Source organism: Rousettus aegyptiacus, unplaced genomic scaffold (assembly GCF_014176215.1).
Source record: "Rousettus aegyptiacus isolate mRouAeg1 unplaced genomic scaffold, mRouAeg1.p scaffold_m13_p_7, whole genome shotgun sequence".
NCBI lineage: Eukaryota > Metazoa > Chordata > Mammalia > Chiroptera > Pteropodidae > Rousettus > Rousettus aegyptiacus.
This window is the reverse complement of record NW_023416310.1, coordinates 65,708,290-65,735,652: the sequence shown is the minus strand read 5'-3', so window position 1 is coordinate 65,735,652 and position 27,363 is coordinate 65,708,290. Positions and strand designations below refer to the sequence as shown.

At 57.5% G+C, this 27,363-nt stretch overlaps 1 protein-coding gene across 4 annotated transcripts; it reads left to right on the top strand.

The window, feature by feature from the left end:
- Nucleotides 1-23: 23 nt before the first annotated feature.
- On the top strand, nucleotides 24-27,323 carry PSD4 (pleckstrin and Sec7 domain containing 4). Of its 4 annotated transcripts, XM_036224770.1 has the most exons (18): nucleotides 24-38; nucleotides 5,684-5,795; nucleotides 14,247-15,213; nucleotides 15,933-16,049; nucleotides 16,311-16,392; nucleotides 16,872-17,229; nucleotides 19,262-19,438; nucleotides 19,847-19,927; nucleotides 20,033-20,145; nucleotides 20,354-20,412; nucleotides 20,559-20,648; nucleotides 21,681-21,724; nucleotides 22,078-22,238; nucleotides 23,163-23,233; nucleotides 23,357-23,505; nucleotides 23,957-24,101; nucleotides 24,258-24,401; nucleotides 25,690-27,323. In XM_036224770.1, exons 3-18 carry the CDS (start codon nucleotides 14,338-14,340, stop codon nucleotides 25,945-25,947), a joined length of 2,925 nt encoding a protein of 974 aa, XP_036080663.1. In that variant the 5' UTR covers nucleotides 24-38; nucleotides 5,684-5,795; nucleotides 14,247-14,337; the 3' UTR covers nucleotides 25,948-27,323. The 4 variants fall into 4 exon arrangements, with proteins under 4 accessions (XP_036080663.1, XP_016008537.2, XP_016008546.2 ...); XM_016153051.2 differs by lacking the exon at nucleotides 24-38 and having other exon boundaries at nucleotides 5,674-5,795; XM_016153060.2 differs by lacking the exons at nucleotides 24-38; nucleotides 5,684-5,795 and adding an exon at nucleotides 9,374-9,692 and having other exon boundaries at nucleotides 16,314-16,392.
- The last annotated feature ends 40 nt before the right edge of the window (nucleotides 27,324-27,363 follow it).

Genomic DNA, 27,363 nt, shown 5'->3' with positions numbered 1-27,363 from the left:
CCGGCATGTGGCCGGAGCAGGAGCCCGGCGGGAAATGGGTAAGGGCAGTGGGGAGGCCGGCTGGGAGTCTCGCCGCCTGATGGTGTCTGTGAGCCGCTGCAGCACCTGTCAGGGGCCGGGCCAGAACCTTAGGGTCAGGGGGCCAGGAGCCAGGAGAGCCACAGAAGGCTGCAGGAGGGCCCAGGGCAAGTGGGGTCTCTCAGAATCCAACCTGGTCTAGTGGTGGGGTAGGAGCAGCAAGGGGACTCTCGGCGGTGCCCCATGGGGAGAAGCGGCCAGGGCCGCGTGGGTGGCTCTGCCGGCTCCACCAGCTGGGCTGGTGGATCTGGGCACCACGCCCTTATGGCCATGGCCATCCAGTGTTAGACCCAGGTGACCCTGAGGGCTTTGCCCCCACTCCTCTGGAGCTAGTGACCAGGCTTGCCCCTCCCCCCAGTGCCCTAGCTGGAGCCCTGTGCAAATAACCAGCATGGAAGCCAAGGCTGCATGCGCTGGAACCTCCTTACCTTGCTCGCCGCCCAGCTGATGAGTGTAATTAGCCACCAGGTGGGTGTCTATGAGCCCCTCCCGGTAGTAATCACCACGATCAGTGTAGACCCTAGCCAGTGCTGCTGGGCCCAGTCTTCCTCCCAGACATGGCGTTTCTTCCCTGCCCAGGATGTGAAGAAGAGCCATTCATTCATTCACTCACTCATTCACTCACTCAGCAAATACAGACTGAAACACCCAGACAGATGCCCATTATTTCAGGGCAGTAAGTGCAGTGAAAATGGAACAGAACAGGGCGGTGGTGGGCACCAGGTGGAACAGGTAGGTTCACACGCACCACCCTTAGGAGAAAGAGGCAGAAGGCTGACCTGCTGAGTGGGGCAGGGAATGGTACCCTACGGTCACAGCGTGGGGTGCCTTCGTTACTGTGAGCAAGACTTAGGAGCTGCCTGGAAGGGACACTGAGCGGTGCCTGGTAGAGAGTGATGGGTTGTCCTCCTCTGCGTCCTGAGAGTGAGTGTCCTACTAGGAAGCATAGTCTGAGGGAGAGACGTCAGGAGGGATGGAGCTGAGGGGTGAAATTTGAGTAGGACCTGAATGTAGACAAGACACAATTACCTGGCTGTCTGGGGCAGAACATTCCAGGAAGAGCGGACAGAGAGTGCAAAGGCCCTGAGGCGTGATGGGGCGTGAGCCTACTGGCTGTGCTGGAGGGACAGGATGGAAGGTAGTAGGTCTCCCAGAGCCTCTGGTTAGAGGAGGCAGGCTGGCCTCAGGCCGTAGGCGCCCAGGAAAGCAGATGGTGCTCCCAGGCAAATTCAGGAATAGGAGTGGTGGTTTACCCCAAACAGGGGACAGGTGACCACCAGAGATGGGAGCAGTGTCATTTGCTTTTCTCACACCCAGCACCTGCCCAGAAATCATGAGCCAACAAAGAGAGAGCTAAAGTGAGGGCAAACCTGAGCTTTTAAAATTAGTAACTTGGGAAACAGGAGATGGGGAGAAGAACTGTAGCATTCTCGGAAAATTCCCATAATCTTTCATTCTTAAACTAATCCGGCGATCTCATTAGTTGGCTCACATGGAAAACAGGACATTTATTGGGCACACACTGTGTGCCAGACTGCCTTATGTGCAGACATACGTTGCCCTCACAGCAAGTCTGAAGGGTGCACCATCACTGCTCCCATTTCACAGATAAGAAAACTGAGGCCTAGGGTGCACTTGCTGGCACCTTCACAGAGCTGGTGAGTGCAGAGGTCAGGGTTGCAGTCAGGTGGTCTTAGAGCCAAGTGCTGTAGTAAAGGCAGGGAGAGGCGTGGCTGAGGGGAGGTTGGTCACAGTGGAGATGTTTGTCCCAATGGCGGGGTGCTCAGAGAGACTCAGGGGCTGTGAGCCTATTCCACTTTTCCCTTCTTTTTAAGGTAATATTTGCGTGATTTAAAATTTCTTTGAAAAATGTTGTTAAAGGTAACGATTGCATGTGTTAAAAATATTTTTACAAATGTTAATTCAAACGGCCCTTCAGGCACACAGAGAGCCATCTCGTTCCCTCCAATCCTCAGAGCCCAGTGCTCCCTTCTGTTCCTTGAGAATGCGTCCGGAGGAATGTGTTCTACTTGCAGCCAAGCATGTGTGCGTGTGTCCTCCCTCTCTCTTTCTTCACGTGAATACTCAGGTCTGTGCTTTTTAAACTTGTACTTTAATACACTTACTGTCCAGAGTCAGAACATGCGTATGCACTTCATCCTTGTTGAATAAATGTGAATAAATGAAACTTCTCATGAACATAGTTCCCACATTTGCCTAGCGGTCCTCTCTGGCTTTCTGGTTGTTTCCCCATATTTTTGCAGTGACAGTGATGCCTGGAGCATGCTTGTACCTACGTATTGACTCACTTCTGTGTGTTTCAGTAGGAGAGATCCATAAATGTGGACTCACTGATTTAAAAGCCTTGTGTATTTTAGGTTTTGGTGGGAGCCGCCAACCTGCTTCCAAAGACGATGAGGCCTGGTTCTGAGACTGTTTCTGGCAGCCCCACCAGTCGAGATGTTACCAGCTTCTTGTTCTTGCCAGTTTGACCGAAATCAGTGGCTTCACGTTGTGGTTTCATAGGTGTTTCTTCCGAGTGAGCGGCACTGTGAGTCTCACACATTTTAAGCCATTTGTCTTTCTCTTTCTGTGGACTATTCATGTCCATGGCCTGTGGTTTAAATTGGGCTGTTATCTTGTCTTTTGTCACTGAATTACAATGATCTCTCATCTCTAGTCCCACTCACGGGCCCTCACCACCCGTCCCTATGCTAGGGAGTGGTGGCCACTCTGGCATAGTTACAAGAGGTTTGTTTTCGGATCTGGGTGTGTTTTGCATGTGTCTTTTGCATTGCACTGTGCTGCGAATCATGGTCCTCTAACTTTTTTAAATGGGTGCTGTTTTTAGAAAGATCTCTGACCACCTGTGAGCTTGGTGGATGTACAGTGCTCCACAGTTGGAGGTGTTGTGGCATTGTCATGATAGTCGGTTATCACTGGCGTGGTCAGTAAGGTGGTTTGGAGAAATGGCATTTTGGAGTGTAGGCCTGGGAACATGAGGAAGGCGGAGAAGGGATCAGGGCTGAGCAAGAGGCAGCATGGAGACACACCGCTGTGCTGACTTGACTTGAAAGTCCGGGACACTTGGGGGATGCCTGGGGGTGCGGGCCTGTGGTCCCAGGAGAGGCTGGGCTTGCAAGTGCCAGGGCTGGGCTTTCCCTAAAGGCACTGGGAGACAGCAGAGGTTTCTGAGGGCAGGAGTATCTCCAGGTGGACTGTGGGTGTGGACCCGGGAGGTAGAGGCCCCTGCCTTCCGTAATCTGCAGCTGAGTGGGGAGCAGTGGAGCAGGGGAGGGAGGGCCACTGGGAGGCAGGGGTCTAGGTGGGAACTTGGCGGTTGGGGGTCGATGTGACACCACAGACAGGACCCAGGAGGGGTGGCCTGGGCCCAGGGAGGGCACCCGTGGGCACATGGCCACAATGCTGGGATTGCCTCCAAACTTGAAGTCCTGCCCACCCGGCTGAAAGATCTCTGCTGGCCGGAGAGGGGTTTGTGAACCTTCCCCGAGAAGACAGGAGGTGAGCATGAGGCAGTGGGTGGGGTGGCCTAGGGACAGAGCCAGGTGCAAGTATGCAGGGAGAAGTGGATGGACAGGCCCAACTAGCCAGGGAGGCTACTGCCCTTTTGAACTCTGTCCTGTCCTGGTGGAGGGGACCCAGGCAAGGGTTGGATAGGGACGTGGGGACAGGTATGTCCGAGGAGGGTCCCTGCCTCCCTGACGCCTTCAGAGGGGCCTTGGAGGACACACGGGCATGCCGAGGCAGACAGGAGGGCTGTGGCCCTGGGAGCATGGGTAGGTGTGTGGGCTTTCCCCCTGGTGGCGAGTGCCAGCCTGGTGCTGTTCCTGCCGGGAACTGTCAGGTCCGGCTGTCCCCTTGTCCCTGCAGGTGCCTTTTTATCCGTATAGTGCGGGTCGGCTCCTGCGGGTGCACAGGGCGCTGGGCCCAGGCGGGTGAGTGCGGGCACCCCCAGGGAGTACGCAGCTCTGCGGGTGACCCGGCAGTGCCAGCTCTGAGTGCCGTCTTCCTCCTGCCCTGTCACCGTCGCCGTGCCAGCATGCCCGTTCTGTTCCATGCAGCACTCCTGCCGCTGTCCCTCCCTGCTGTGAACCCTCCATCCTGCTCTGCACCTGCTGGCTGGTCACGGCCGATCAGCATTGTCGAGAAGCTGGGCCCTTCCTCCAAAGGAGTAAATTCTTGTCGCCATCTGACTGGTTATCCACCTACGCTATTTGATCTAATATTTTTCCTTGAATACACACAATTTGAAAAAAAAAAAAGTAGGCATTATATTAGTGTGGCCCCAGGCACTACCCTCTGTGGAAAGCATAGGTTTGCTGTATGTTATTTTTTTATAGCGCAATTCAAATAAGTGCTTAACTGTTCAATATAGTCATCCTGTGTCCCATATCCTCAGGCAAACTCAGCCCTGGATTCTGGGTGAGGAGATGATCTCTACTACGTACGAGAGAAAAACTTTTCCTCTGCCCTCTTAGATTTAGTGACTGGGGCCTGCGAATTAGACTCACTAAAGACAGGTGAACAGCAGAGGAGGGCTTATTGGCACGCACACGGGACCAATCAAAGTGGCGAGCTTATGACTGTGTTGAAGTTAGAGGTGCATGTGCCTCACCCAGCAGGGGAAATGGGAGATGGGGCAGAAAGGTGTCTATGGGAGGACACACAGGTGGGCTCTGAGAACAAGTGGGAGCTGAGGAAGTTTGTGGTGGTGTTTGTGCCTACAGGTGCGTGTGCCATTTCAGCTCTTCAGGGCCAGTGTCTTCTGGAGGAGGGACTTGGGGGAGTCACTGAGCTCCCCACTGGGAGGAGGACCACCCTGGAGAAGGGATTTCTGGAGCTTGTTTTCCAGAAGTTGATATTTTTTTTTTTGTTTTTTTTTTTTTTTTGTTTTGTTTTTTTAAATCGGGAAGCTCTGAGGGCCACTTTTTCACATCTGGCAAATGTGAAACATCTTTGACTTAAAATAATCTTCATACCAACTCTGGATCCAAATGGGTCCCCACACCAACATCACACAGGTCACACTGGCAGCTACTTGAGAGACAGTGACAGTGAGGGGTCCTAACAGAGCCTCTCGCACCCTCTCTTGGCCCACACGGGGCTCAGCCTTCGCCAGCGAAGGGGATGGAGGTTGGCAAAGAGCCTTCTAGCCTTCAAAGTGAGCAAAAATAGTCAATCATTAGTTAATGTAACAAATTTAACTTTCTAATGCCTCTGTTATTTTTGCTGATGATAAATGTAATACATATTTTTAAAAATCAGATACACACCAAAAAGCACAACGGGTACACACAACAGATAGCCGCTGTAAACCAATGTTTTCGTATTTTATTGCTTAAACACACAAGCAAGGTTTTAAAACTTGAGGTCTTCCTGAATGTATCATTGGGTTTCCTACTTTATGGTGCCCCGTCAGCGTGTTTCCACTTTGTTAAGTAATCTGCAGAAGTGAAGTGGTCCCAGGCCACCGAGGTTCACCATACGACTAGGCCACCATCTGTCTACCCACGGATCCAGTTGTGGATGCCGACAAGAGAGCATCCTTCCTTCATCAGTAACTTCGTGCCATGTGTTTCAGCAGATGTTTTCCGAGCGGCTTCTGGGTACCAAGAGGGTTTCGGGGATGGAGGAGAATGACTTTAGAGCCCCCGTCACTGCCTGCATGAGGACAGATCCATGACAGGTGGCTGCAGGTAAGATGCTGGGCTAAAAACTCACCGAGAAGGGAGCCTGGGAGAAACAGGCTGGGCTAGGGAGCTGAGGCCTGGGCATCTGTCCACAGGCAGAAAAGGGACAGTCCTGAGGCTACTGTGCCCAAGAGATTGGGCAACCAGGTCTAAGAGATAAAAGCTTGTTAAACCTCGTCATTCACTTTTGAAATCACTTCCTGCCCCAGGAAACCCAGGGCAGCACTGGAGCCCAGCATGTGCCTGGAGGCTGGTGACAGAGTTCGTGCTGGGCTGTTCCTGTTCCTCCCTGACCTGCCAGAGACATCTCTTTCCCCCATCCTGAGATCACAGGCCTTAGGGCACCTTTGTTCCGGAGCCATGGGCTCAGTCACTAGCCGCCCTCAGCCCACCCTGCCCCCTAGCTCTGCTCCGGGCTAGGGAGCCCGCAGTCCAGTTGATCTGGCCAGTTGGACTGTGACCAGGTAGAGGGATGTTTGGAGGCAGGGGTCCTCCTGTCTGTCTTCCCTAAGGCTAATCTGGGAGGGATGGGCCTTTTCTGCAGGAATCAGGGCACAGTCACCCCACGCTATGCCTTCTGCGCATTGAGGGACACAGGCCCCTTTTTCTGGGCTTGGCTGTCACCTTGCCTGGGAGCTGGCCTTCTTGGAAGCACAGTGTGAGCCCCTTCGGCACCAGAGTTTTATAAACTCTGAGCTGGGCAGATGCGTCAGGCTGCCCCGTCAGTACGCTGTTGGCTCTAGAGGAAGGCCCGACCCTTCATGTCCGCAGGTGCACAGGGCGGGGGCAGCAGGGTGTGTGGTGGCCAGGTTCTGCAGTCCTGAGGTCAGGTCCAGTCCAAGTGCCTGCTCTGACCCTACATGTCCTCATGCATCTGCAGGATGGGCTCAGTGACCCCCCCAGACTCAAAGGGAGGGAGGCACTGCTTGTCGAGGGCCCCTTCGTTAAGGGCAGTGATCAGCCAGGTGTCATCCCCATCCTCTATTGCTCCTGGGAAGGCAGGACTTGTGCTGAAACCCCCAGAGGCCATCTCCTGGGGATGGGCTCCACTCCTCTGCTGCTCTCAGGTCTGAGACACCACCTCCCACCTGTGCCCAGCGGCTTCCTCTGCGGGCAAACAGGAAGTCTCTACCTGGAGGCGGCAGGAAGGGCTGCCTTGCAGGGCTGTCTGTGCAGCGGCTGTGCAAGCCCTCGGCCCTGGGGAGGGGCAGGTGGGCCAGGCACGGAACCCCAGCAGTGGGGTGCATGATATCAAAGCCGACTCGGGTGGGGCTTTTAGGGGTAGCCACACTCCCCCCTCACCAGCACACAGGGTCCCCCAGCCTGGCTCCTTGCTGTCTTGGGAAGGAGATAAAATTCCAGGAGCTGAAACAGAGCTGGTGGCTGCAGGAGCCTGGGGGTCTGTTCTTGAAGTTGCTGAAAGCTGGAAGCACCCCATCCTGGAGCCCCCAGACACACATGGTCACATCCAAGGCCACGGCCTGCAGGGGAAGGAGAGGCAGATGCCCTCCCCGTGAGCGGGTCAGGATGTGGTCAGGGGGAGGGGACGAGAGTGTCATTCACTCACCTTGTGCTCGTAGTTAAGGAGCAGGTGGACTGTCCAGCCCTGGGAGCTAGGACCATGGGGCTGGTGGAGTGCCTGCAATGGAGGCTGGGAGGCTGGCCGTCATCATGCATGGCCACCCAAATCCTACCCCCATCACACTTGCCCTGCACCCCGCTGTCCTAACCTCCCCATAGCCTCCCTGGGGGTCTCTGCGTATCTCCCCAGACTTTGCAGTGGCGTTTGATAGAGCTGACCACTTCCTCTTCCAGACTCACCTCCTCTGTTGTCCAGTGACAACACTGTCCTCATGGTTCTCTCACCTCCTCGACAGAGCAGCCGTCCCTGGGCACCCCCAGGCCCCAGCATGGACCCCCTTCTGATGCTTTCCCCAGCCTGCCCCGCCTGCCCAGTCCCAGCGTGGCTTTCAGTGGCCTGCCGAGTGTCTCACAGGTGTTGCAAACCTATTACTTAAAACAACCAAACTCTTGATTTTCTCCTTTAGGTCTCATGTTTCCGATTCTGTCCCATTCCAGCAGATTCCATCACCTACGTTGAGTCACTCCAGCCAGAAGTGGCCCCTGCTTCTCTGTCCTTTGCACCTCACATGTCTAAAGTAGCAGATCCTGCCAAGTGCCCCAGTATGTACCCCAAGTCTTCTGTCTCCCCTCCTCTTCCATGCCCTGCTTCCCCTGGTCATCAAGCCCCTGACCGTCCTCCCTGTTCAGCCAGCACCCTTAAACACTGGACAGAAATACTCCCAGACCTGTCATTGCCCTGCTGACCACTGGGGACCCTTTGGGACCGGCTCTGCCACTCCGGCCCCATCTTCTTCAGGCTCCCAGGGTGGCTGCTGGGGCCACACTGGCCCTCCTGCTTCCTCTTGCCTCAGGGAGCCTTTCTGGCCTTGGGTGGGTATGCAGTCTGCAGGCCCCTCTGCCTGTATCGCCTGCCCCACACTCTTCACACGTGGCCACTCCAAGCCTGAGCCCGTCTGGGTGGGCTCCCTTGTCCTCCCTGTCCTCCCTGCTCCTTCCCTCCCTGGCCTTGGCACGGTTTGAAATCTGGTGTTGGTTCATCTGTCACTGTCTAGTCTCTGTTTGCCACTGGACTGGATGCTCCCTGAGGGCAGGGGCCTCATGTGGGGACTGGAGAGCCAAGTCCATGTTGTGAGCCTACATGTGGGGGGCCCGCATGTGGGGGGCTCGCATGTAGGCCTCAGTGACTAGGTTTCTGGCATACACGCAGGGTGCGTCGTAAGCACCCAAATACAGCAGGAACTGTAGGTGGGGGGTGAACCCGGTTTGGTCCTGTGGACTAACATTTCCAGCTCAGGAGAACAGTGGTGGCCCGCCTGCTTGGAGCAGTGAGGCCACATCCTGGTGGGAGGAAGAGGCCACGTGGGCCCGGGAGGCGGAGAATGCCAGGCTCTGGGTGCCCAGCGTGTGGAGAAGGGCCCATGGCCCCGCCCTGGGTGTAGCTGGTGGAGGCTGGTGCTCCCATGAACCTGGCCAGGCCTGGAGGCGCTGTGGTGGGAGGGGCCTCACGGCAGTCTGATGTATGAGGTTGGCGGGTCTCTGGACCCTCAGCAGACATGGCAGTGGTGGGCGAGACTGGGGAAGTGGACCGTGTGGAGGGACACAGGACAGCGATGCTCCGGCCCGTCACACGCTCGCATGCACCTGAGGCTGTCCTGCGGGTGCGTGTGGGCATGGACACCAGTCGGTGCATGTCCTCAGAGGCTCTGGGTGCTCACCCGGCTGTGTGACTCCCTGCCAAGCAGCCCCAGGCAGTGGCTTCTCCTTCCTGAGCCTGTATCCCGACAGGTGTGATGGGCACAGTGATGCTTCTTAAGGAGGTGAAAGGAGTGGCTGAGTCGCTGCTAGGAGACATTGTGACATGGGACAGTTGTATCAGGCCATGAAAATCTGAATGTTGATTGTTAAAAACAAAAGAACAGTTGCCTGACCCAGACCTCCTGTGTGCCACTGGGGCCTGAGAACCTGGTGACAGAACCGCAGGCAGGAAGGGGTGGGGCCTGTCACAGCGCAGGGCCTTCACCTTCCCCTTTCTGTCCCTGGCCCTGGGGGAGAAGGGTGGTGGATTCTCTCTGGCCAGAGTGGGGGCATGATGAAGGGCTCATTGGGCACTGGCCTGGGCATGAGGGCTCCCCTCTGTGGACAGGAAGTGTGAGGCACAGAGCAGCTGGGGAGCCAAGCAGACTGGTGAGAGTCTCTGGGGGCAAGGGGAGCGGAAGTCGGAAGCTGCAGCCGCCACGCTCACCACTCGTGGGCAGACACTCAGCAGCAGGGACTGCTCCCCGGGAGCCAGGCACTGGCCCTTTCCTGGGTCCTTTAGAGGTGAGCAAGGTGGACCCGGGGCAGGGGTTTGGGCCTGGCGGGGACGGAGGGAGCGGGTGTGCGAGAGTCATGTGTGTCCCAGTGGCAGGGGCAGCTGGGTAGGAAGGCAGGAGCTGTGGGCCCTGCTGTGCACCTGCTGAACGCCTGGCGGGCAGCACCCCAACCCTTCCTCTTCCTTCTCTTTGTCCCCCTGGTTCCTTGGCCCACCTGGCCCACCCACCCTTTCTCTGCTTCCTCCTTGGCTTCCCACTAGCCCCTGGGGTCTGCAGGAGAGAAAGTAGGGGGCTGAGGAGGCCTCAGGGTGTGTGGTGACTGCTTTGGCTGGGTGCCCATGGGTGCACTTGGGGCCAGAGGCCTTAGGTGAGCCTCGATCCTCAACCTGAGTTTGAGTGCGGTCACTACAAGAGGGCCAGCTCGGCCTTTAGGCGGCTCTTTGTTCGGATCCAATGGACTGGCTGCACCCTCTAGTTCTTAGCACCCCATGGGCCCCTCGACTCTCTGCACATTTGCATGCAGCTGCTTGTGTGGGCAGGAAGTGGGCCTGTCCTGAGTATGTCTTGCGGTGCTTGGGCCCAGATTCTGGCAGGGCATCAGTCTTGAGGCTCCAATGGACGACCCCACCCTCAGCTCCATCAAATGGCTCCCAGGGCTGCCCAGGACTGGCTGGGCCACTTCCTCAGTCCCGATAAGCCAGGAGCCTCTGCTTTTTCCACAGGAAAGAGAAGTTCTGGGGCAGGAAGAGGGAATGCTTGAGAATATGGAAGCTCACAGGAGAGAGGGGCATACAGGCAGCTTGGAGGGGCTCGAGGGCCGGGGTCTGCTGGCTGCTGGTGCTGTCTGCCAGGTGGCTGTTGGTCAGTGGTTTTTGCTTCTCTGAGCGGCCCTGCAGAGCCGTGAGTTGTAATCCTCAGCTATGGGGCCACAGGACACTGAGGCTGTCACCTGTCCCTCTGGGCAGGCTGTCTCCAGCCTCCCACAGGCAGAGAGCAGAGTGGAGGGAAGCAAACCCAAGGCTGCTTCCCTCCCCCAGATCAAAGAGAGGCTGCTTTAGAGCCCAGGTAGTGTGGGGCTGGCCTCGTCCTCCCGTACCCCAGGCCAGTCTCTGTGTCCTCTCCCCAGCCAACATGTTCCTTCTCCATGAGAGACCCTGGCAGTATGCTCAGCCTTCTCCCCACACCTCAGTGCCAGCCCTTCACCATCTCCCTGAGATCAGGCATTTTCTTGGATTCCAAAGAGACATCCCACTTCTCCCAGCACTTACCCTGAGCTCCATGCCCTCATGCTGTGAGAGAGGTGAGGGCCGACCTAAGGACCTAACCAGCCTACCTGGGAGGCCTGTGGCAGAGTCTCCCTCCTTCGTTATAAGGTTGCTATGATCTTGAGATTTCACTAAACACCGGGGTGGGAAAAAGTAAACCAAGAAGATTCTAGGTGTAGGAGACTGGGCCCACCTCTGCCTGAGAGATGCTATCCTACCTCCCAGAAATAGGCTGGTCACTCTTTGACCCTTGCCCCTTGCCTCTTGCTGGATGAGGCTGCCTTCACCCAGGTGACTGACTATTCAGTGAGGAGAAATTTTCAGGAGGAGAAATTTAAAAAAAAAGAGAAAGGTAGGGGGCGAGGAAGTAGATAGACTGAGAGATAGATAGATAGATAGATAGATATAGATATAGATAGATAAATGATTGAAAATAGATGATAGATACATAGATGATTGATAGGCGACATGATTGATAGGTGATAGATGATATAGATAGGTGATAGATAAACAGATAGATGATTGATAGATGTAGGTGGATGATAGGTGATAGAAAGATGATAGATGACTGATAGATAATAAATGATAGATAGTTAACATAGCTAGATGGTAGATGATTGAAAGATAGATGATAGATTGATAGATCATAGATGGTTGAGAAATTGATAGATAGATGATAGATAAATAGATGATAGATGATAGACAAACATTTCTTAAACCTGCCATTGCAGGTTTGGAAGGGTTCCTTCCAAAGGTGGAGGGCGCAGATGAGATGAACCTGTTCTCTGTTCTCCTCTCTGTCCAGCTACCCCTGGGAGTGGGGCCCCACATGAGCATTTTGCCTGCTGGCCTGGCAGGAGCACCAGGGGACAGCTCTGCCTTCAGGTCTTGAGGTTGCAATGCTGCTGAATCTTCTCCAAAGTAGCAGGCTCCCAGGCCTCCAGGGAGGTGGTCGAGGCTGTGTCCTTCAGTTCCACCCACCCTGCCAGACCTTCCTTCCTCTTGCTCACAAACAGCTGTGAGCCCTGAGGGCCCTGCTCTGCACAGTGGGGACAGATGGGTGTGAGGGGCTGACCAGAGGGGGGTTTGTGACCTTAGAGGGAGGACCGACATAGGAGCTGCTGACCTGGATTCTCAGCCTGGTTTCTGCCTCCCTGCTGTGCTCCTGCTCCCTGAAACTCTGGAGCCTTGGTGTCTGGATTAGATGTCACCGCTTGTCTCCTTTGTGCTGTGGCTGACTGCGTGTCCCTTGTACCTTCTGTGGTGCTGGGTTGTCAGTGGAAACTCAGGGTGCCCACTTTCAGACAGTGATTTTTATTGCTGTGTGTCCCAAGTACCGGAAAGGACCAGTGGGCGTCCTGTATGTTTACTTGCTAAACATGGTGGCCGTGCCGTGGCGTGGCCTGTGGACTGGCCATCTGGAGCCAGGACCCATCCCACTAGGCTCCGTGACCCCGCGTCTCACAGCCACCCCAAGCTTCATGTCTCTAATCTGCTTGAGCTGTAGGTGGGGGTGGGTATAACATCGCCGGTCACCAGTGTGGCTCAGTCACCCAGCATGCCCCCAGTGAGACAGGGAGTGTGACGAGAACCTGCTTGGTCGTGCTTACATTCTGGGGAGGAGGCCTGCTAAAACTGCATGTTGGGCAAGCGATCTGGGAGTGATGGGGTGTGGCTGGGCTGAGTTTCCTTGGTTCAGAGTTGGTTGTCTGTCTATCTGCTTCTTTTGCATGGCCTTGACTCCCGTCCCAGGCCTAGAGCTCGTTTCTCTTTGGTTGCCTTGGTTCTCTCAGGGAGCACGTCCAGCGTGTAGCGCAGAGCTAACAAGACTTGTGTGCCTTTCCGTGCCTGCGAGTACATACACATTTGCAAAGATGGGTCCATGACGCCTCCTTACAAACTTGTTGATGCCCTGGCCCTGCCCCACCCAGCACTCATCCCGTTGCTGGTTACTGGCATCAGAACTTTTCCTGTCATTTGAGCTCACTAGTGACTACAGGGTCTGATGTCTCGTGCCCACCAGGGTGTTCTGAAAGCCAGATGCGTTCAGATGCAGCTGTAGGATGTGGAGGGGTGAGGGCCCACACAGAGGAGCCAAAGGGGCAGCTCAGTCAGGGTCTGGAAGGGCGCTGGGATGCCTGTGTTCAGGTCCGAGTGCTTCCCTGTCCCTGTGCCCCCTTCCCCAAGTGGTGCTGCCCTCTCAGTATCTCAGGGTCCTGCTGGCTGATTGCTGAGGGAGGCTGCAGTGGGGGCCACCCGCCTCTTCCCTCTTGGTTGTTCTTTACCAGAGGGGTCTGGGGAGGGGGCTGGAGGGGCTGCTAGGCACAGACCACAGTCCTGAGCTCGTCGTCTGGTCCCGGGAACAGGACCACAGTAGGTGTCTGGCCCAAAGAGGGTGGAGAGTATTGACTGGACAGTGGCTTGGGGACCTGGGTAGCCAGCCAGGCCAGCGGGTGGCACAGGGAGCAAACCATGTGATCCTTTGCCTGCAGTCTGGGGAAGGGGTTCATAGAGAGGCCGAGCTAGGCCTGGGACACCCTCAGGGGACAGGGAAAGCAAAGTGGGTTCTGATCACTTTGACTCAGAGCGGGAATACATGGCTGAGAGCCCACAGCTGTGCCCTGAAGACTGGCTGGTGCCTCCCGGGGCTGAGACTTGAGGATAGAGGCACTACCCAGTGGCTTCGGATCCCTGCTGGAAGTGAGGAGCATAGGGCTGGGGCAGAGGCACAGGTGGAAGCCGAGGAAGGGGTTCTGTGTTTGTGGGACTTTTTGTAGGATGGTCTCAAGAGCAAGGGAAATGGACTCAAGGCGGTCCTGGCCCGTATTCCTCGGGTTCCCCTGGGAAGGGCAGGCCCAGGCCGAGCCTTCTGGGTCCCAAACCCAGGCACCTGCAGACCTTGGTTTTCCATCTCTGAGGCCCCACTCATAGGTGTGTCAGGTGGGCTGTGGACAGGTGAGAGTCCCATGGGTACAGGTTGGGAGCGTGTGTGTGCTCACACCTTTGTCCACAAGTTTCAGCATGGCTTACGGGCACACGGTTTTCAAGAAAGACATGTGAGTGAAGGGAGTGAGGCAAACAAGTGACGAGGCCTGGGGTGCATTTGGTGCTGCAGCTGGATGCCACGGGGCCCATGTGCTTAACCTGCACCTTCTGAGCACCCGTATTAGGGGCGACAGTCCAGTCACGGTTTCAGTGTCCAGGGGATCAAAGCAGCAGAGTCGGCAGACACACTAGCAGGAGCTCCCCGGGCTGGCGGCCCCTTGCTGACCTGCACTTGCTTTGCGCACTTCCAGGGCACAGTGGTTCCCAGCGCACCCTGGCCGGCGCCCCCTAAGCCACACAATGGGATTGTGACGTGGACACTCACACCCATGCACTCTGTGAATGATGGGTGACAACAGTCTCTCTGAGCGTCCCAGCCCTGTGGAATTTCTCAATGTCTGTTTGGGAGACAACCTGCAGCCCCATCCAGGAGTGCACCCGAGGGGAGCATGCAGCCATCCGGACCCACCTGAACCTCTCCAGGGACAGACCTGGGCGTCTGACTCCCCTGAGTCCATGAGGCAAGACTCTCCCTCTGGGGGCTGTGGCACGGAGCCCACAGGCCTAGGGGATGGCTTTTCCCAGCGGAACCCAAGCCGGAGCACGTCCGCCCAAGTAGTGTTCTGGGCAGGCATCCTACAGGCGCAGATGTGTGTCCTAGACCTGGAGGAGGAGCTGGAGAAGACAGAGGAGCTCCGGGCTGAGCTGCGGTCCTGCCTCCCCATGGCCCCTGCTGCCCTCCCTTCTTTCTCCTCCAGCCAGGGGAGCCCCTTGGACACAGGCCTGCTCCCCAGCCCACCTGCAGGGGAGGCCTTGGAGGAGGACGGCAGCAGCCCTGAGGGTGAGGGCCAGGACCCTGTGCGGCTGGCCGAGGGGACCCCAGGCTCCTCCCTGGAGTGGGGTGCTGAGGAGGAGAGAGTGTTCTGCGACAACCCCCTCTTCCTGGAGAGCTCCCACTCGGACTCTGCTTCCATACCTCACTTCTCCCGGGGGCTCCCAGATGCCTCTACTGACACGAGGCCTGAGAGTCCTCTGCTCCTGAGAGATGGGGTGCCGTGGGGGCTGGAGGATGAGCCAGACTCGGGGGATGGCTCAGGTGGTTCCAGTGGGTGCACTACTCCCTCATTTCCCGTACCCATCTACCAGCCACACTGCTGGACCCAAGTGGCCACCACCGACAGGCCTCCCACTGCACCTCGCAGCTGGGGAGACAGTGAGGTAAGCTGGGCCCTGGGAACCGACCTGGAGCTGTCCTTGGAGACATGAGAGAATGGGCCTTGCTCTGCAGTCACTGGCCCAGGACACCCTTCAGATGCCAGGGCCCATGGGAGCCCTGGAATAAAGTGGCAGGAGAGCAGGACCAGGGTTGTGGGAGAGTTTGTGGATGCTATGACCCTGGTCGAACATGGTAGCCATGATTGGGCAGATTGGGCCCAGAGCACAATGGCAGAAGCCGTTGATATCAAGTAGGGCGAGTTATGGGACGAGTGTGGGAGGCACCAAGGAGCAGGGTTTTTCCAGGGAGGCCTCTGCGAAGAGATAAGGAAGCTCTGGATGGCTGGGCAGGGCTGGGACTGTCCTGTCTTCTGGCCCAGACAGCAGTGCATACCTGTTAGCCCACGATCAGAGGGGCTGCCACCAAGTGGCTGGGGTCCTGGTGTGGTTGGGACCTTGGGGCTGTGGAGCCCTTGGGGACCTGGTCCACCTGGGGTGGCTGACTCCACCCAGTGCCTGGGGTTGTTGGCTTCCCTGTAATGGCCCTTCTTTGGGTTGGTGCTGCAAGGGGCAGTTCATCTGGGGGACGCCAGAGGGAGGATGACAGGCAGAAAAGACCGGAACTCAGTGGACAAGGACAGGGGGCTGGCGGGTCCTTGATGTGGAAAAAGCCCTGGGGATAGTCTCCCAGGTCACCTCTCTCCACCCCTTTCTTCCTCTAGACTTCTCTGGCAGATAGTCTTGACCCTGAAGCACCCCTTGTGGACGAAGCATTGATCTGGGAAACAGGACATGTTGGATCCGACCCTAGCCCTGGCCCTCATCCTGTGCGACCTCGGGCAAGTCACTTCTCCTCTCCAGGCCTCCTCATCTCCACCTATAAAGAGGGACATGACCCCGTGATATCCAGGGCCCAGCCCCAGCCCCCTAGGATGTGGGTCTTCTCCTGTCCAGGACCCTCTTCTGAGCTCAGGGCTCAGGTTGGGTAGGAGAATGGCGGGACGTGGGCCTCTATACTCAGTCATGCTCCCCCTCCCCTCCTGCACCCCCTTCACCTCTCAGGGCCTCCAGGGCTCACGGACACCCTGTGCCTCTCTCAGCAGGCTCTGCCCAGTGCTGAGGGCTGGCAGACAGGACGAGGTCCTTCCTGGCTTCAGGTGCCTCTCATCTCCAAGGACAGAAGTGAGACCTACTGTAGGGTCTGGGAAATTGGGTGGTGGGAGGCTTTGGCATCTGGAGTGGGATAGATATCACTCTTGGATCCATGGACGTCATTAAGAGTCTTGGTGTCTGTGTTGGAGCTAGACTTGGGGTTAAATCCTGCCTCAGCCGCTGTGACACCATCAGGAGCCTGGGTTTTAAATACTCGCTTTCTGGAGTGAGTGAGCAAATGTGCAGGTGACCTAGCACCTGGGTCTTAGTGGTTTAATGAGTCCTGAGCCCTGGTCACCTTGGGGCTGGAGTCCTGGGAGCCCTCTGCTCTCTGCCTCTGTGTGTGGGAGGTCATGGCCTGACGGAGGGACAGGACGTGCTGCCCAGTGGAGGAGGAGGCCCAGGGAGGGTGCCTGGGGGGAGGCACAGGGAGTCCTGGCTCTGCCTGGCCCCTGGGCCCTCAGCCTGTTGCTTGCCCCCTGCCAGCCTTACTTCATGTTCTTCCTTAGGTGACAGAGATGCTGAGTATCCCCAGGACTCTGCTCCCTGCACCTCAGCCCCTGGCCCCTGGGGGTGCCCAGCCTCTTCATTAGAACCAGGCAGCCCTGAGTCTGTGAGCAGAGGCCCCAGTCCCAGGCCCAGCCCCGAGTCTTCCCGGGAAGGCAGCCCACAGTCCCAGGGCTGCCATTCTGGTAGTATCTTCCCTGAGAGGACAGGAGACGCTGCCCATCCTTCACTCCTGGAGACAGACGAGGCAGAGCCAAGTTCCCTGGAGAGAAGAGAGGCTGAGGAGGCCCTGGGGCCAGCAGAGGAGGTGAAGAGTGAGAGAGCCGGCCAGCCAGACGTGTCTGCAGCTGCTTCCGAAGGGTGAGTGTGGGACTAAGTGGCTCTGGCCCCTGCTCACGGATGCGTCTAGGGCCCCTGGTCTGAGAGCAGAGAAGTACACACTGGGAGTTCACACACTGACGTCACTTAAGCCAGAGTTATGTGCCCAGGCACTGGCAGGGTTTTAAGGAAGACAGGAGGGTTTGAAAGCACCAGAAAGCAAAGAGCAGTCAGTCACACATGGGCAGAGTTTGAATGAGCCAAAGCAGGGCCCCGAGAAACAGGTCCAAGTCTAGACAGTATCCAAGGAGGGAACTGACCAGGGCTGCGTGTCCAGAGCTGAAGTTGTACTAGGTGGCTATGGGTCTGGGAGGTCAGGGCTCACAATGTGGGATCACATTTGCTCTGACTTTGCGGAGGCATCTGGGAAAAACTCACACTTAGACCAAAGGGGAAGCCGGGCACCAGGGGCTTTGGCTGAGACCCAGGGGACAGGTCGGGGCCCAGAGATGGGTCCAGTGAGCCCCAAACTGTGGCGAGTAGGGGCAGGCTAAGTGAGAGACCAGTCTTGTTCTGCCCGCTGGATTCTATGTGAAGATGGCCTCTGGGGTCTCTACATGGGAGGGAGATTTGTTTGCTGGTCAGTTAATGAAGGGTCATGTTCAGGAGGCCAGGGGAAGCAGTGTCCATTTAGGTCAAGAGCTGCAGGCTTAACCGCACTTCCATCTCGGTGTCCCTGCGATGTGGCCGCAGAACCTGTAGCGTCAGGATTGAAGAGCCGTTCCCCTCGTTCAACTGAAAAACTGCTCCTGGAGGTGGATGTGCAGAGGCTGGATCACCAGATGGTTCTCCCAGCCTCTCAGCAGAGAGGGTTCATTGTCTTGAAATTAGTTAACTCAACCCAAGATAAAATAAGTAAACACACCCAAAGTGAGAACCGCGCTTTTATAGTAAATTGTATACCACATATTCTATAAGTTTATTGAATCTTCTATTTAACATGATGTAGGAGGTATCGTGTTTCCGGCATAAGCTTGCTGGTCCAGTGAGACGTCCTTCTTTCATGCTGGGCTTTCGTGAGACCGTAAAGCTTTTTCTTATTTGATTGTAATAACAGCTTTATTGAGATAGAGTCACATGCCCTACGATGCACTCATGTAAAGCATCCAATCCCCTGCCGACTTGCATTTTACCCAGTGTTTTCCCAAAGCCTTTCCACCTGGACATTGTTTTGGTAACAACGCTGACTAGGTCACTTTTGTAAAAGTATTTCATGGCTTCGTCAGCTGAATGTCCAAGTAGTTCTTTTTAGAGGAGGCAAGTGAGTCGTTTTATTTCCTGCGCTCAGCTCTCCAGTGGAAAAACGCTCCCAGGTTCCCTAGGCTGTGGCTCTCCTTGTGACCCCTGGTCTCGCAGCACCACTTTCATGGACGTTTTGAAAGCCCAGTGTTTTTTTTTTTTTTTTTGCAAGATTTGTGATTTCACTTCTCGGCTGGTTTCTGTTATGTTTGCCGTGCTTATCAGGCGTATATGAGCCTCAGGACGCAGTGAGCAGGGACCAACAAAGACACTGTCCCAGTCAGGCCAGAGATGGACGTGTTAAGCACAGAGAGTGTCTTATCAGGGAGCATTTCTCTGTTACAAGTCCTGCTCCCTGCAGTCCCTAACTGTGGCAGCTGGGTAATGCGCACCCAGACTGCCAGGCCACTGGGCCCGGGTCGTGATGTTGCTGGGTCAGATAGAGGTGGGGTATGACTTATGAGGTTCTCAGTGTCAGACTCTGTGGGGGCTGCCGGCCTGTGTCAATGGGTAACGGGTCGTCTGCCTGTCCCCCTTGGTATGAAGAGAGACTGGGGACCACCTGAGCCCCGGCTGCTATGACTCCTAAGGCCAGTCTAGCTTTCAGTTCCCCCGTCATGTGTGAGCGCAGCTTTCTTGGCTCCAAGTGTAGCGGTGGAGGCTGGAGCTGGAGGGCGTCAGGGAGATAGGCACACCGAGGGCCCCTCCACGACTTGGCCCAGAGTCCCTTTGTATCCATCCAAGTGGGAGTCTGAGGGCTGATGGACTTTTCCAGGCTTCCTGAGAGCCCCACGCCCCACATGCCATCCCCAGAGGAGGGCCAGAGCCAGCAGGCTGGAGACAAGCTGGCTAACGGTGTGAGGAGCCACCAGCTGGCCTGGGACCTGGCCTCCCGCCTCTACCGCCTGGAGGGTTTCCGGAAGTCTGAAGTGGCTGCCCACCTGCAAAAGAAGTAAGGGGCTCTGAGCCTGGGCGAGGCTCCAGGGTGAGGCCATACAGGCTTGCTCCCCTGGCTGCCCTCCCTGTTGCTGTGCCCCCCAGTGCACCGCTGACCTCTGACCCCACCACATCTGCCCTGGTGGCACCTGTCTCCCGTACCCTTGCTGTGCCCGCCTCTTCCTCTCAGTCACACTTGTGTCGCCCCTTCTCCACACCCTTGACTCAGCTTAGAGCTACTGGACTGACCACTTTGACCCCCTGCCTTGACTCTAGGTGTCCCTCCCACCCAGCAGACCAGACCCTGGCTGACCCTTGCCCTCTCTGCCCCGGGACCCACCTTTCAGGCTTCGGGATGTGTGCAGGCCCTGGGGTCCCCCATCCCAGCCCCCCAGCCCAGACTCTGCCCCACTCCTCTCCACAGCAACGACTTTAGCAGGGCCGTGGCTCAGGAGTACCTTGGCTTCTTCCAGTTTGGTGGCCAGAGCCTGGACCATGCCCTCCGGTACTGCCTGGGTCTCTGGGGAGGGAGGGTGGCTGGGGCCCGCTTTTGGCCTGGGCCTGTGGGCCTGCGGACTGGGTGCGGCCCTGACTCTGGCCATCTGTCCAGGGGCTTCCTCCAAGCCCTGGTGCTCAGTGGGGAGACCCAGGAGCGGGAGCGCGTCCTGTACCAGTTCTCCAGGCGCTTCCATCACTGCAACCCTGGGCTCTTCCCCTCAGTAGGTAGGCGGGCAAGGGACTCCGGGTGCCGGGAGGGTGGCGAGACCTGTCCCTAGGCCTGTTCGGAACCTCCCTGGATGAAGGCTGGCGGGGTGTTTGGGGGGCTGCGGAGGAGCAGAAGTATTTGGGGGCCACCCAGCCCAGTGCGGGCAGAGGAAACATGCAGGGTTCGGTTCAGTGTCTTTTCTCCATCCACCTCCCTCGCGGGCAGACTCCGTGCACACCCTGACCTGCGCTACCATGCTCCTGAACACGGACCTGCATGGACAGGTGAGCGGCTGGGCAGGCGCCTGTGGGACCAGAGCTGGCCAGGGTCCAAGCTAGGGATGGCCCTGTGGATAGGAGGGTTCCAGAGTAGCTGGTGGGGGTGCCCATTGGCCTGGAGTGCCAGCTGTCCCCTCTCTCCACGGCCATAGAACATCGGGAGGAGCATGAGCTGCCAGGAATTCATAAGCAACCTGAACGGCCTGCAGGAAGGTGGGAACTTCCCCAAGGAGCTGCTGAAGGTGAGGCACAAGGGTACCCAGGCAGCAGCTCCCTGCTAAGCTCAGGCCTGGCTCTGCCCAGATGTCTTCAGAGTGTGAAGAGTACTGGAGTGTCAGCTTGGGTCTTTTAGCGTGTGCATGTTCTCAGCCCCCACCCTGGACTCACTGACCTAGCCCGGTGGGCTGGGGCCCCCGAAGTGGTCATGATGCTTCCAGGTGATCCCAAGGCCTGCACACTCTGAGGAGCGCTGAGTGAGGGAAGGCAAAGCTGCAAGAGGCGAAAGTCCGTGTGTGGGGGGTCGGGGGTGGGGGGTGGGGGGTGGGGGGGTGGGTGGGTGCTCTGGGTTTGAGTCCTGGTCTGGGCAACTTACCCCTTGGAGGCTCACGTTCCTCCTGGGGCAGAGGTACTAACAGTGTTGGTGTCCCCATGGGTCACAGTGTCCGGCACCATCAGCAGTCACAGCATTTGTCCTTATCTGTTTAGTCAGCATTTAAGGAGTACTTACTAGGAGCCAGGCATGGCCAGGGCTATGAAAGCTGGCGGATGTACAAATGAGCTCTCCACTACATCATCTCAAAGCTCAGTCCTTCCTTCCTTCTTTCCTTCCTTCCTTCCTTCCTTCCTTCCTTCCTTCCTTCCTTCCTTCCTTCCTTCCTTCCTTCCTTCCTTCCTTCCTTCCTTCCTTCCTTCTGCATTTACCGCCCCATTGGTGAACCTTCTTGCTGTCAGCTCCCTCTGGGAAGGACAGCATGTGGGTGATTATTTCCCTTTGAGAGAACCAGGTCAGACCTCCCTGAGCTCAGACAGGGACGAGGACTGCTGTGGTCACCCCATGTCTCCAGCTCCCAGCACAGTGCCTGGCGAGTGGCAGTGTGTGACAAATTCTCTATAAGTTGTGTGTGTGCACAGATATGGGGATGAGCTCCCCATAGCTTAAGGGAGGAGGGTAGCTGTCTTGGGGGTGGAAAACACAGGCTGCAGTACCCCTTCCAGATGGAGTTTGGGGCCCGTAGCCTGAGGCTCCCCTGCCTACCTGTGTGCTTCTATTCCAGGCCCTATACTGGTCCATCCGGAGTGAGAAGCTGGAGTGGGCTGTGTGAGTGAGGGCCCCTCTCCTCTCATTCCTCTCTCCTTCCCCCATTCCCTCCCCAGCCCACTTGAGAGGGGAAGTTCAGGGCCCTGGGCCATGGTTCCTCTGGGGCTGAGCTAGAGGCAGGATCCTGGGCCAGATTCAGAGAGACTCTAAGGACCCAGGTGACACATGGAGGAACCGGGAGGGGGGTGGTAGGGGAAATGACAGGAACTGATTGGTTGGCTTTTCTAGGACCCTTTTGGGGTATCCTGGGTGTGGCTCCCAGCAAGACAGAGGGTGGGGCCTCTGAGGCGGCATGCGCCTCCTGGTGGCCTCTGCCGAGTCAGCACCCCAGCAGCCTGGCTCTCTATGTCCAGGGACGAAGACGACGCAGCCAGGCCAGAGAAGGCCCGGCCGGCCCCCCAGGCCAGCAAGACGAGCAGCCCCCTCCTCCAGCTGGTCCAGGACCCAACGGTGCCCACCTATAAGCAGGGCGTCCTGGCTCGGAAGATGCATCATGACGCAGACGGCAAGAAGAGTGGGTGCCTGCTGCTGTGTGGGGCCTCTGTGCACAGGGGTGTGCGGGGGACTCTGCTTAGGGGCACCTGCTCATGTGTGCACAGGTTGAGGACAGGCAGCCACGCTTCTTCCTCAAGGGTGGCTGTGTGCCAGATGCTGTGTGAGGTGCCCACCAGGGGTTGGGGTGCAGACACAGGAGGGGCCTAGTATTCCTGCCCCCAGCACCCCCAAGGTGAGGCATAGGCTGAATGGTGTCGAGAGGCCTAAGTCAGGTATGGGATGTATGGAGGAAGGCAAGGTTTGGGGTTGTTTTTGGCGTGGAATGTATTTGTGGGGGCAGGACAGTTAAGGCTTCTAGGAAACGATGGTATCTGAGCTGAACCTTGGATGGTCTGGGTAATTGAAGGTGGGTAGAGGGCATCCCCCACAGAGAAAGGAGCAGGCACAGTTTGCTCCAGATATGGGGCATGTAAAAGAGAATGATGCACTTAGGCCAGAATACCTGGATTTGCATTCCAGTCTCATTCACAGACCAGATGTGTAGAGGCTTTAGAGCAGGGCAGCAGGTGACCAGAGCAGTTATGAAGTCCCAGAGAGGATGAGTGTGGACACCACCAGGAATCTGGAACCCCTTGGGGCCTGCGCGAGCAAGGCAAGCTGAGAGCCAGGCCCTGTGTTCCTTCAGACAGGTTCCCAAAGGCAAGATCATCTTGCAGGGGCCAGACCGATTTCTGAGAGGGGCTATGCTTGTGGGTGACTGTGTCGGGATAGGGGACAGTCTTTCTGAGTGTCATAACTAGTTCTATGTGTGAGACGTGGTCCTTGCCTGTTTGTGACTGTGTGTGCATGCTTCTTCGTGCTTATGTGCGGCTGCGGGGGGGTGGGCGGGGGGCTGGGTATCTGAGGGGGGTGCCCCACCCACCTGCGTGTTCTCCCGGAGCAGCGCCATGGGGCAAGCGCGGCTGGAAGATGTTCCATACCTTGCTCCGAGGAATGGCCCTCTACTTCCTAAAGGTATGAAGGGAGTGGTCATCTCCTTCCTGATGGGCAAAGTGGGGAACCAGGAAGGGCCTGCATGTTTGGGAGGGTGGGCAACTGCTGAAACGGTCTTTTTGTGAGCCCTGTACCCTGTGGCAGGGAGAGGACTATGGTCCAGAGGGGCAGATGGTTGATGAGCCCGTGGGAGTGCACCACTCGCTGGCTACCCCAGCCACCCATTATACCAAGAAACCACACGTCTTCCAGCTGCGGACTGCAGACTGGCGCCTCTACCTCTTCCAGGCACCGTGAGTCGGATTGGGAGACCAGCAGCGGGCCCCAGTTCCTTGTTTCCTGAGCCCTGTTCACCTCTGGCGCTGCTGGCCCTGGGAGCTTAGATGGGCAAACTGGAAGGGGTCTGGGGTGGCACCCCTCTTCCCTGCCCATTGCCCCCTTGGCCCCTGTGTGCTTGCTCCTTGCAAGCCCAGGTCAGCTTCCCCCCTGGGAACAGAGGGTTCTAGGATGTCACTCCCATTGTCATTCTTTGGCATCCTATATACACCTGCTGCCTTCTCAGACTTACCTCTTTGGTGGCTGAGAAAAACCACTGGCAGAAGTCGACCACTCTGCCAGTGGCAGGGCTTCTGGCTCTGGGGGACCTGGGCCTGAGCTGCTGGGAGGACCTAGGAGGTGGGGGCGGGGATCAGGGACAGGGCCGATTCTGGGGCCCTAGGAACCCACGGGCCTCTGTGCCTGCAGCACTGCCAAGGAGATGAGCTCCTGGATCGCGCGCATCAACCTGGCCGCTGCTACGCACTCAGCGCCGCCCTTCCCTGCCGCGGTGGGCTCCCAGCGCAGATTCGTGCGGCCCATCCTGCCCGCGGGCCCCGCCCAGAGCTCTCTGGTAAGCAGCAGGGCAGCAGGGCCGTGAAGTGGTGCGTGTGGTGGGTGGGCGGTGTGTGCATAACCCGGGACCAGGGCTCTGCTGGGCGTGGGACAAGGGGAGGTGCTGCTGCTCATGTATGCCCCTGACGGCTTCCACTCCGCCTTGGGCTTGCAGGAGGAGCAGCACCGATCCCACGAGAACTGCTTGGACGCTGCCTCCGACGACCTGCTGGACTTGCAGAGGAACTTACCAGAGGGGCGCAGCCGCAGCCGCGAGCTGGAGGAGTACCGCCTGCGGAAGGAGCATCTGGAGCATGAGGTGAGCACCTGCCTGCAGCCTGCGCTCCCAGGCTGAGAAGTGCCATGGGCAGGAAAGGAGTCCTCAGGTCCTCGGACTGAGCAGACTTTTGGCTGACACAATCTCAGGGGACGCCACGGTTATCTTTTCCTCCTAAATGGTATACTTGGCTTTTCCTAAGGTGAAGAGAAAACTATCTTAGTGAGTTATTCCCATAGTGCTTACCTAACTAATAGCGATCAGATGTATGCAGGGGTGCTGGATTATTTTATAGTTATTCCAGTGGGCTGGGGGTAGGGGCTATGGTCCTTGTTTCACAAATGAGGAGCATGAGGCCTAGAGAGAGCAAGGAGCTTGTCTAGTGGTGACTGTATGCTCTTTCAATCATTTATGGTCTTAGCTAAGGAGTGACCATCATTCGCTCCCTGACCGATATAGAGACTTATTGACCATCCCCCCCCACCACACCAACTCTGCTTTGGCCTTACCTGTGCACTCTCTGAGACCTAATCAGGAGTGGTGGGTGAGGGGCAGTGTGACAACAGAGGGGACAGAGGCCATCCCAAGGCAGATGCCAGAGAAGGGAGCCTCAGTGTTGCCACTGGCTGTGCGCACTGGGCCCTTGAGCTGCCCTCTTCCTTCCTGGCTGTCCCTCTGTCGCATCCATGGCTGTGAGCCCCGGTGTGGCTGACAGGACCCAGCTCTGCCTGCAAAATTCCAGCCCCTCCTCATAGTTGACTAGCAGGACCTTCAGCAGCCACTGGTCCTCATGAAGCCACCTTTCTCTCTTTATAAGCAGCGATAGGGCCCCACCTGATTTCCCAGGCTGGGATGATGACCCACTGGGATGGAGGAGGGAGAACACTGAGCAAATTGCGAACCAGACCTGGAGGGTGTGAGTCACAGAGGCCATAGTGGAGATGAGCAGATGAGGGGAGGGCAGTTGGCACCCCGCTCTGCCGATGCCACTTGTCACAGTGCTGGTCAGTGTAGACAGCCACCTCTATTCAGGACTCAGACCGGTGGGTCACGGGTCTTCAGTGTCTTGGACCTGCTGGTTCAGCACTTTGCCATGTTGGCAGTCGTGTTGCCCCCTTGTCCAGGTTGCGGCAGGGCTGTCACACACTTCACTGTGTCCGACAGAGGCCGCTGGCTCGGGCGCAGCGCAGACGCTAGCTATCACCCACCTCCTTCTGCAGAATCCCTTATCGCTGTAGTTCCCTGCACACGTGAGCGGTCTGTCCTCGCGATCCCAGCCTCCCACCGCCTGGAGCCAGGTGGTGCTAAGGTGGGGGTGCCTGTGTTGCAGAAAACCCGTTACGAGACATACCTGCAGCTGCTGGTGGCCCGTCTGCACTGCCCTGCAGATGACCTGGACCTGTGGGAGGAGCAGCTGGGGAGGGAAGCTGGAGGCACCCAGGGGCCCAAGCCCGGCCTAAAGAAGTCACACTCAAGCCCATCCTTGCACCAGGACGAGGCACCCACCACTGCCAAGGTGAAGCGCAATGTCTCAGAGCGTAGAACCTACCGGAAGGTCATCCCCAGGCGAGGCCGCCACCAGCTGTGAAACAGTTACAGGGCAGACTGGCCCACTCGAAGTCCCTGGGATGACTCCTGTGGGGAGCCAATCAGTGGCCCACAGTGAGGGTGAGGCCCCCCACCTCTGCTGGAAGACAGACTCCTGCTCTGAGCTTTGCCAGTACTGCTATGCCCGCCCCCGTGAGAGGTCCTCGGCTGCCCTGGTCCCTGGACACTCCTGAGTGGGGGGGTGGAGGTCAAGGATTTGGTTACATTTTCAGTTTGTCCTATGTCACTCTCCACCCCTCCAGAAGCCCAAGTGGCTATGGTTCCTGGGCCTTTATTTGAGAATCAGAGTGGTGGGGCCTCGGCTTCTGAGAGAGCCTGGGGCAGCAGAGGCCCTAGAGGAGAGTCAGGTGACCTATTGGTCCAGGCCCTGGGAGACTTCAGCTGGCCTCCTGTGACTGAGGGAGCAAGGTCGCTCAGGCCCTGGTCGCAGAGGGGACAGCCTTCTGGGTAGGGCCCTGGGGCCTGGGCCTTCATCCTTTTTTCCCTAGACTCATCCCTCCATCCCTGTGTCCCTGTGCCTGGGGCAGCCAAGAGCTCCCGCCTTTCATGCCTAATTGCTAACCAACAGAGCAGGGCCAATGGCCCAAAAGGGTGAGGACTCCCAGAGCTGTGCAGGGAGCCCTGGAACAAGGGGCATTTGTGTCCCCAGAGCCTGCTGAGCAGGAGGTTTGGACCCCTAGGGAGGCCCTGATCCCTGCCACACTTCCTTCTTCCTTAAAGCTCCATCCTCACGATCCTCTGGACCCCTTCCCTTCTAATGGGCTCACAGGCTTCTCTGCCCACCCCCCCACCCCCCACCCTCAAGGAAGTCCTCTTGAGCTGCCCCTGGCCACTCCCAGCTGGGCCTTTCCTGGGGGGCGGGCAGTCTGGACACTCCCAAACCCGAAGCTGTGCCTGTGGGAAGGGGGCTGGGCTGGAGGAGCAGCCACCATTGTCTCTGTTCACCCAAGTGTGCCCACAGGCTGCCTGCCAAGAGGGGCCTCTGGTGCCGCCTGCCGCCTGCCGCCTGCAGCCTGCTGGCTGGCTGATGGCTGCCTCCCCAGCCCTCGTGAGGCCCTCCTCCCAGCTGTGCTTGTAAGCAGCCCTGGGGCTGGAACTGCCCCAAGTGGGGCTGACCCAGGGGGCACGAGAGGTGTCTGACCAGGGCCTGGGGCTGAGCCAAGCACCCAATGGGTGTGCAGTAAATATGGCCTGTAAAGAAGGAGGTGTGCATGAGTGTGTAAGGAGGGGAGGATCAGGCAGCTCTGAGCAGCTGGGGACACATGCAGAGTGTCGGGCTGCATTCCCCTCTGCTCGGTGGCATACACGTATCTCCGAGTGTATATGTGTGTGTGTGTGTGTGTGTGTGTGCGCGCATGTCTGCGAGTGTATGTGTGTGCGTGTGTGTGTGTGTCTG

Excerpts from the sequence above, each read along its gene's own strand:
- PSD4 (XM_036224770.1), top strand. The coding sequence starts at position 14,338 with ATGATGGGTGACAACAGTCTCTCTGAGCGTCCCAGCCCTGTGGAATTT. Across the intron at positions 20,146-20,353 it reads TGGGCTCTTCCCCTCAGTAG|ACTCCGTGCACACCCTGACC; the intron begins GTAGGCGGGCAA and ends CCTCGCGGGCAG. Across the intron at positions 20,649-21,680 it reads TCCCCAAGGAGCTGCTGAAG|GCCCTATACTGGTCCATCCG; the intron begins GTGAGGCACAAG and ends CTTCTATTCCAG.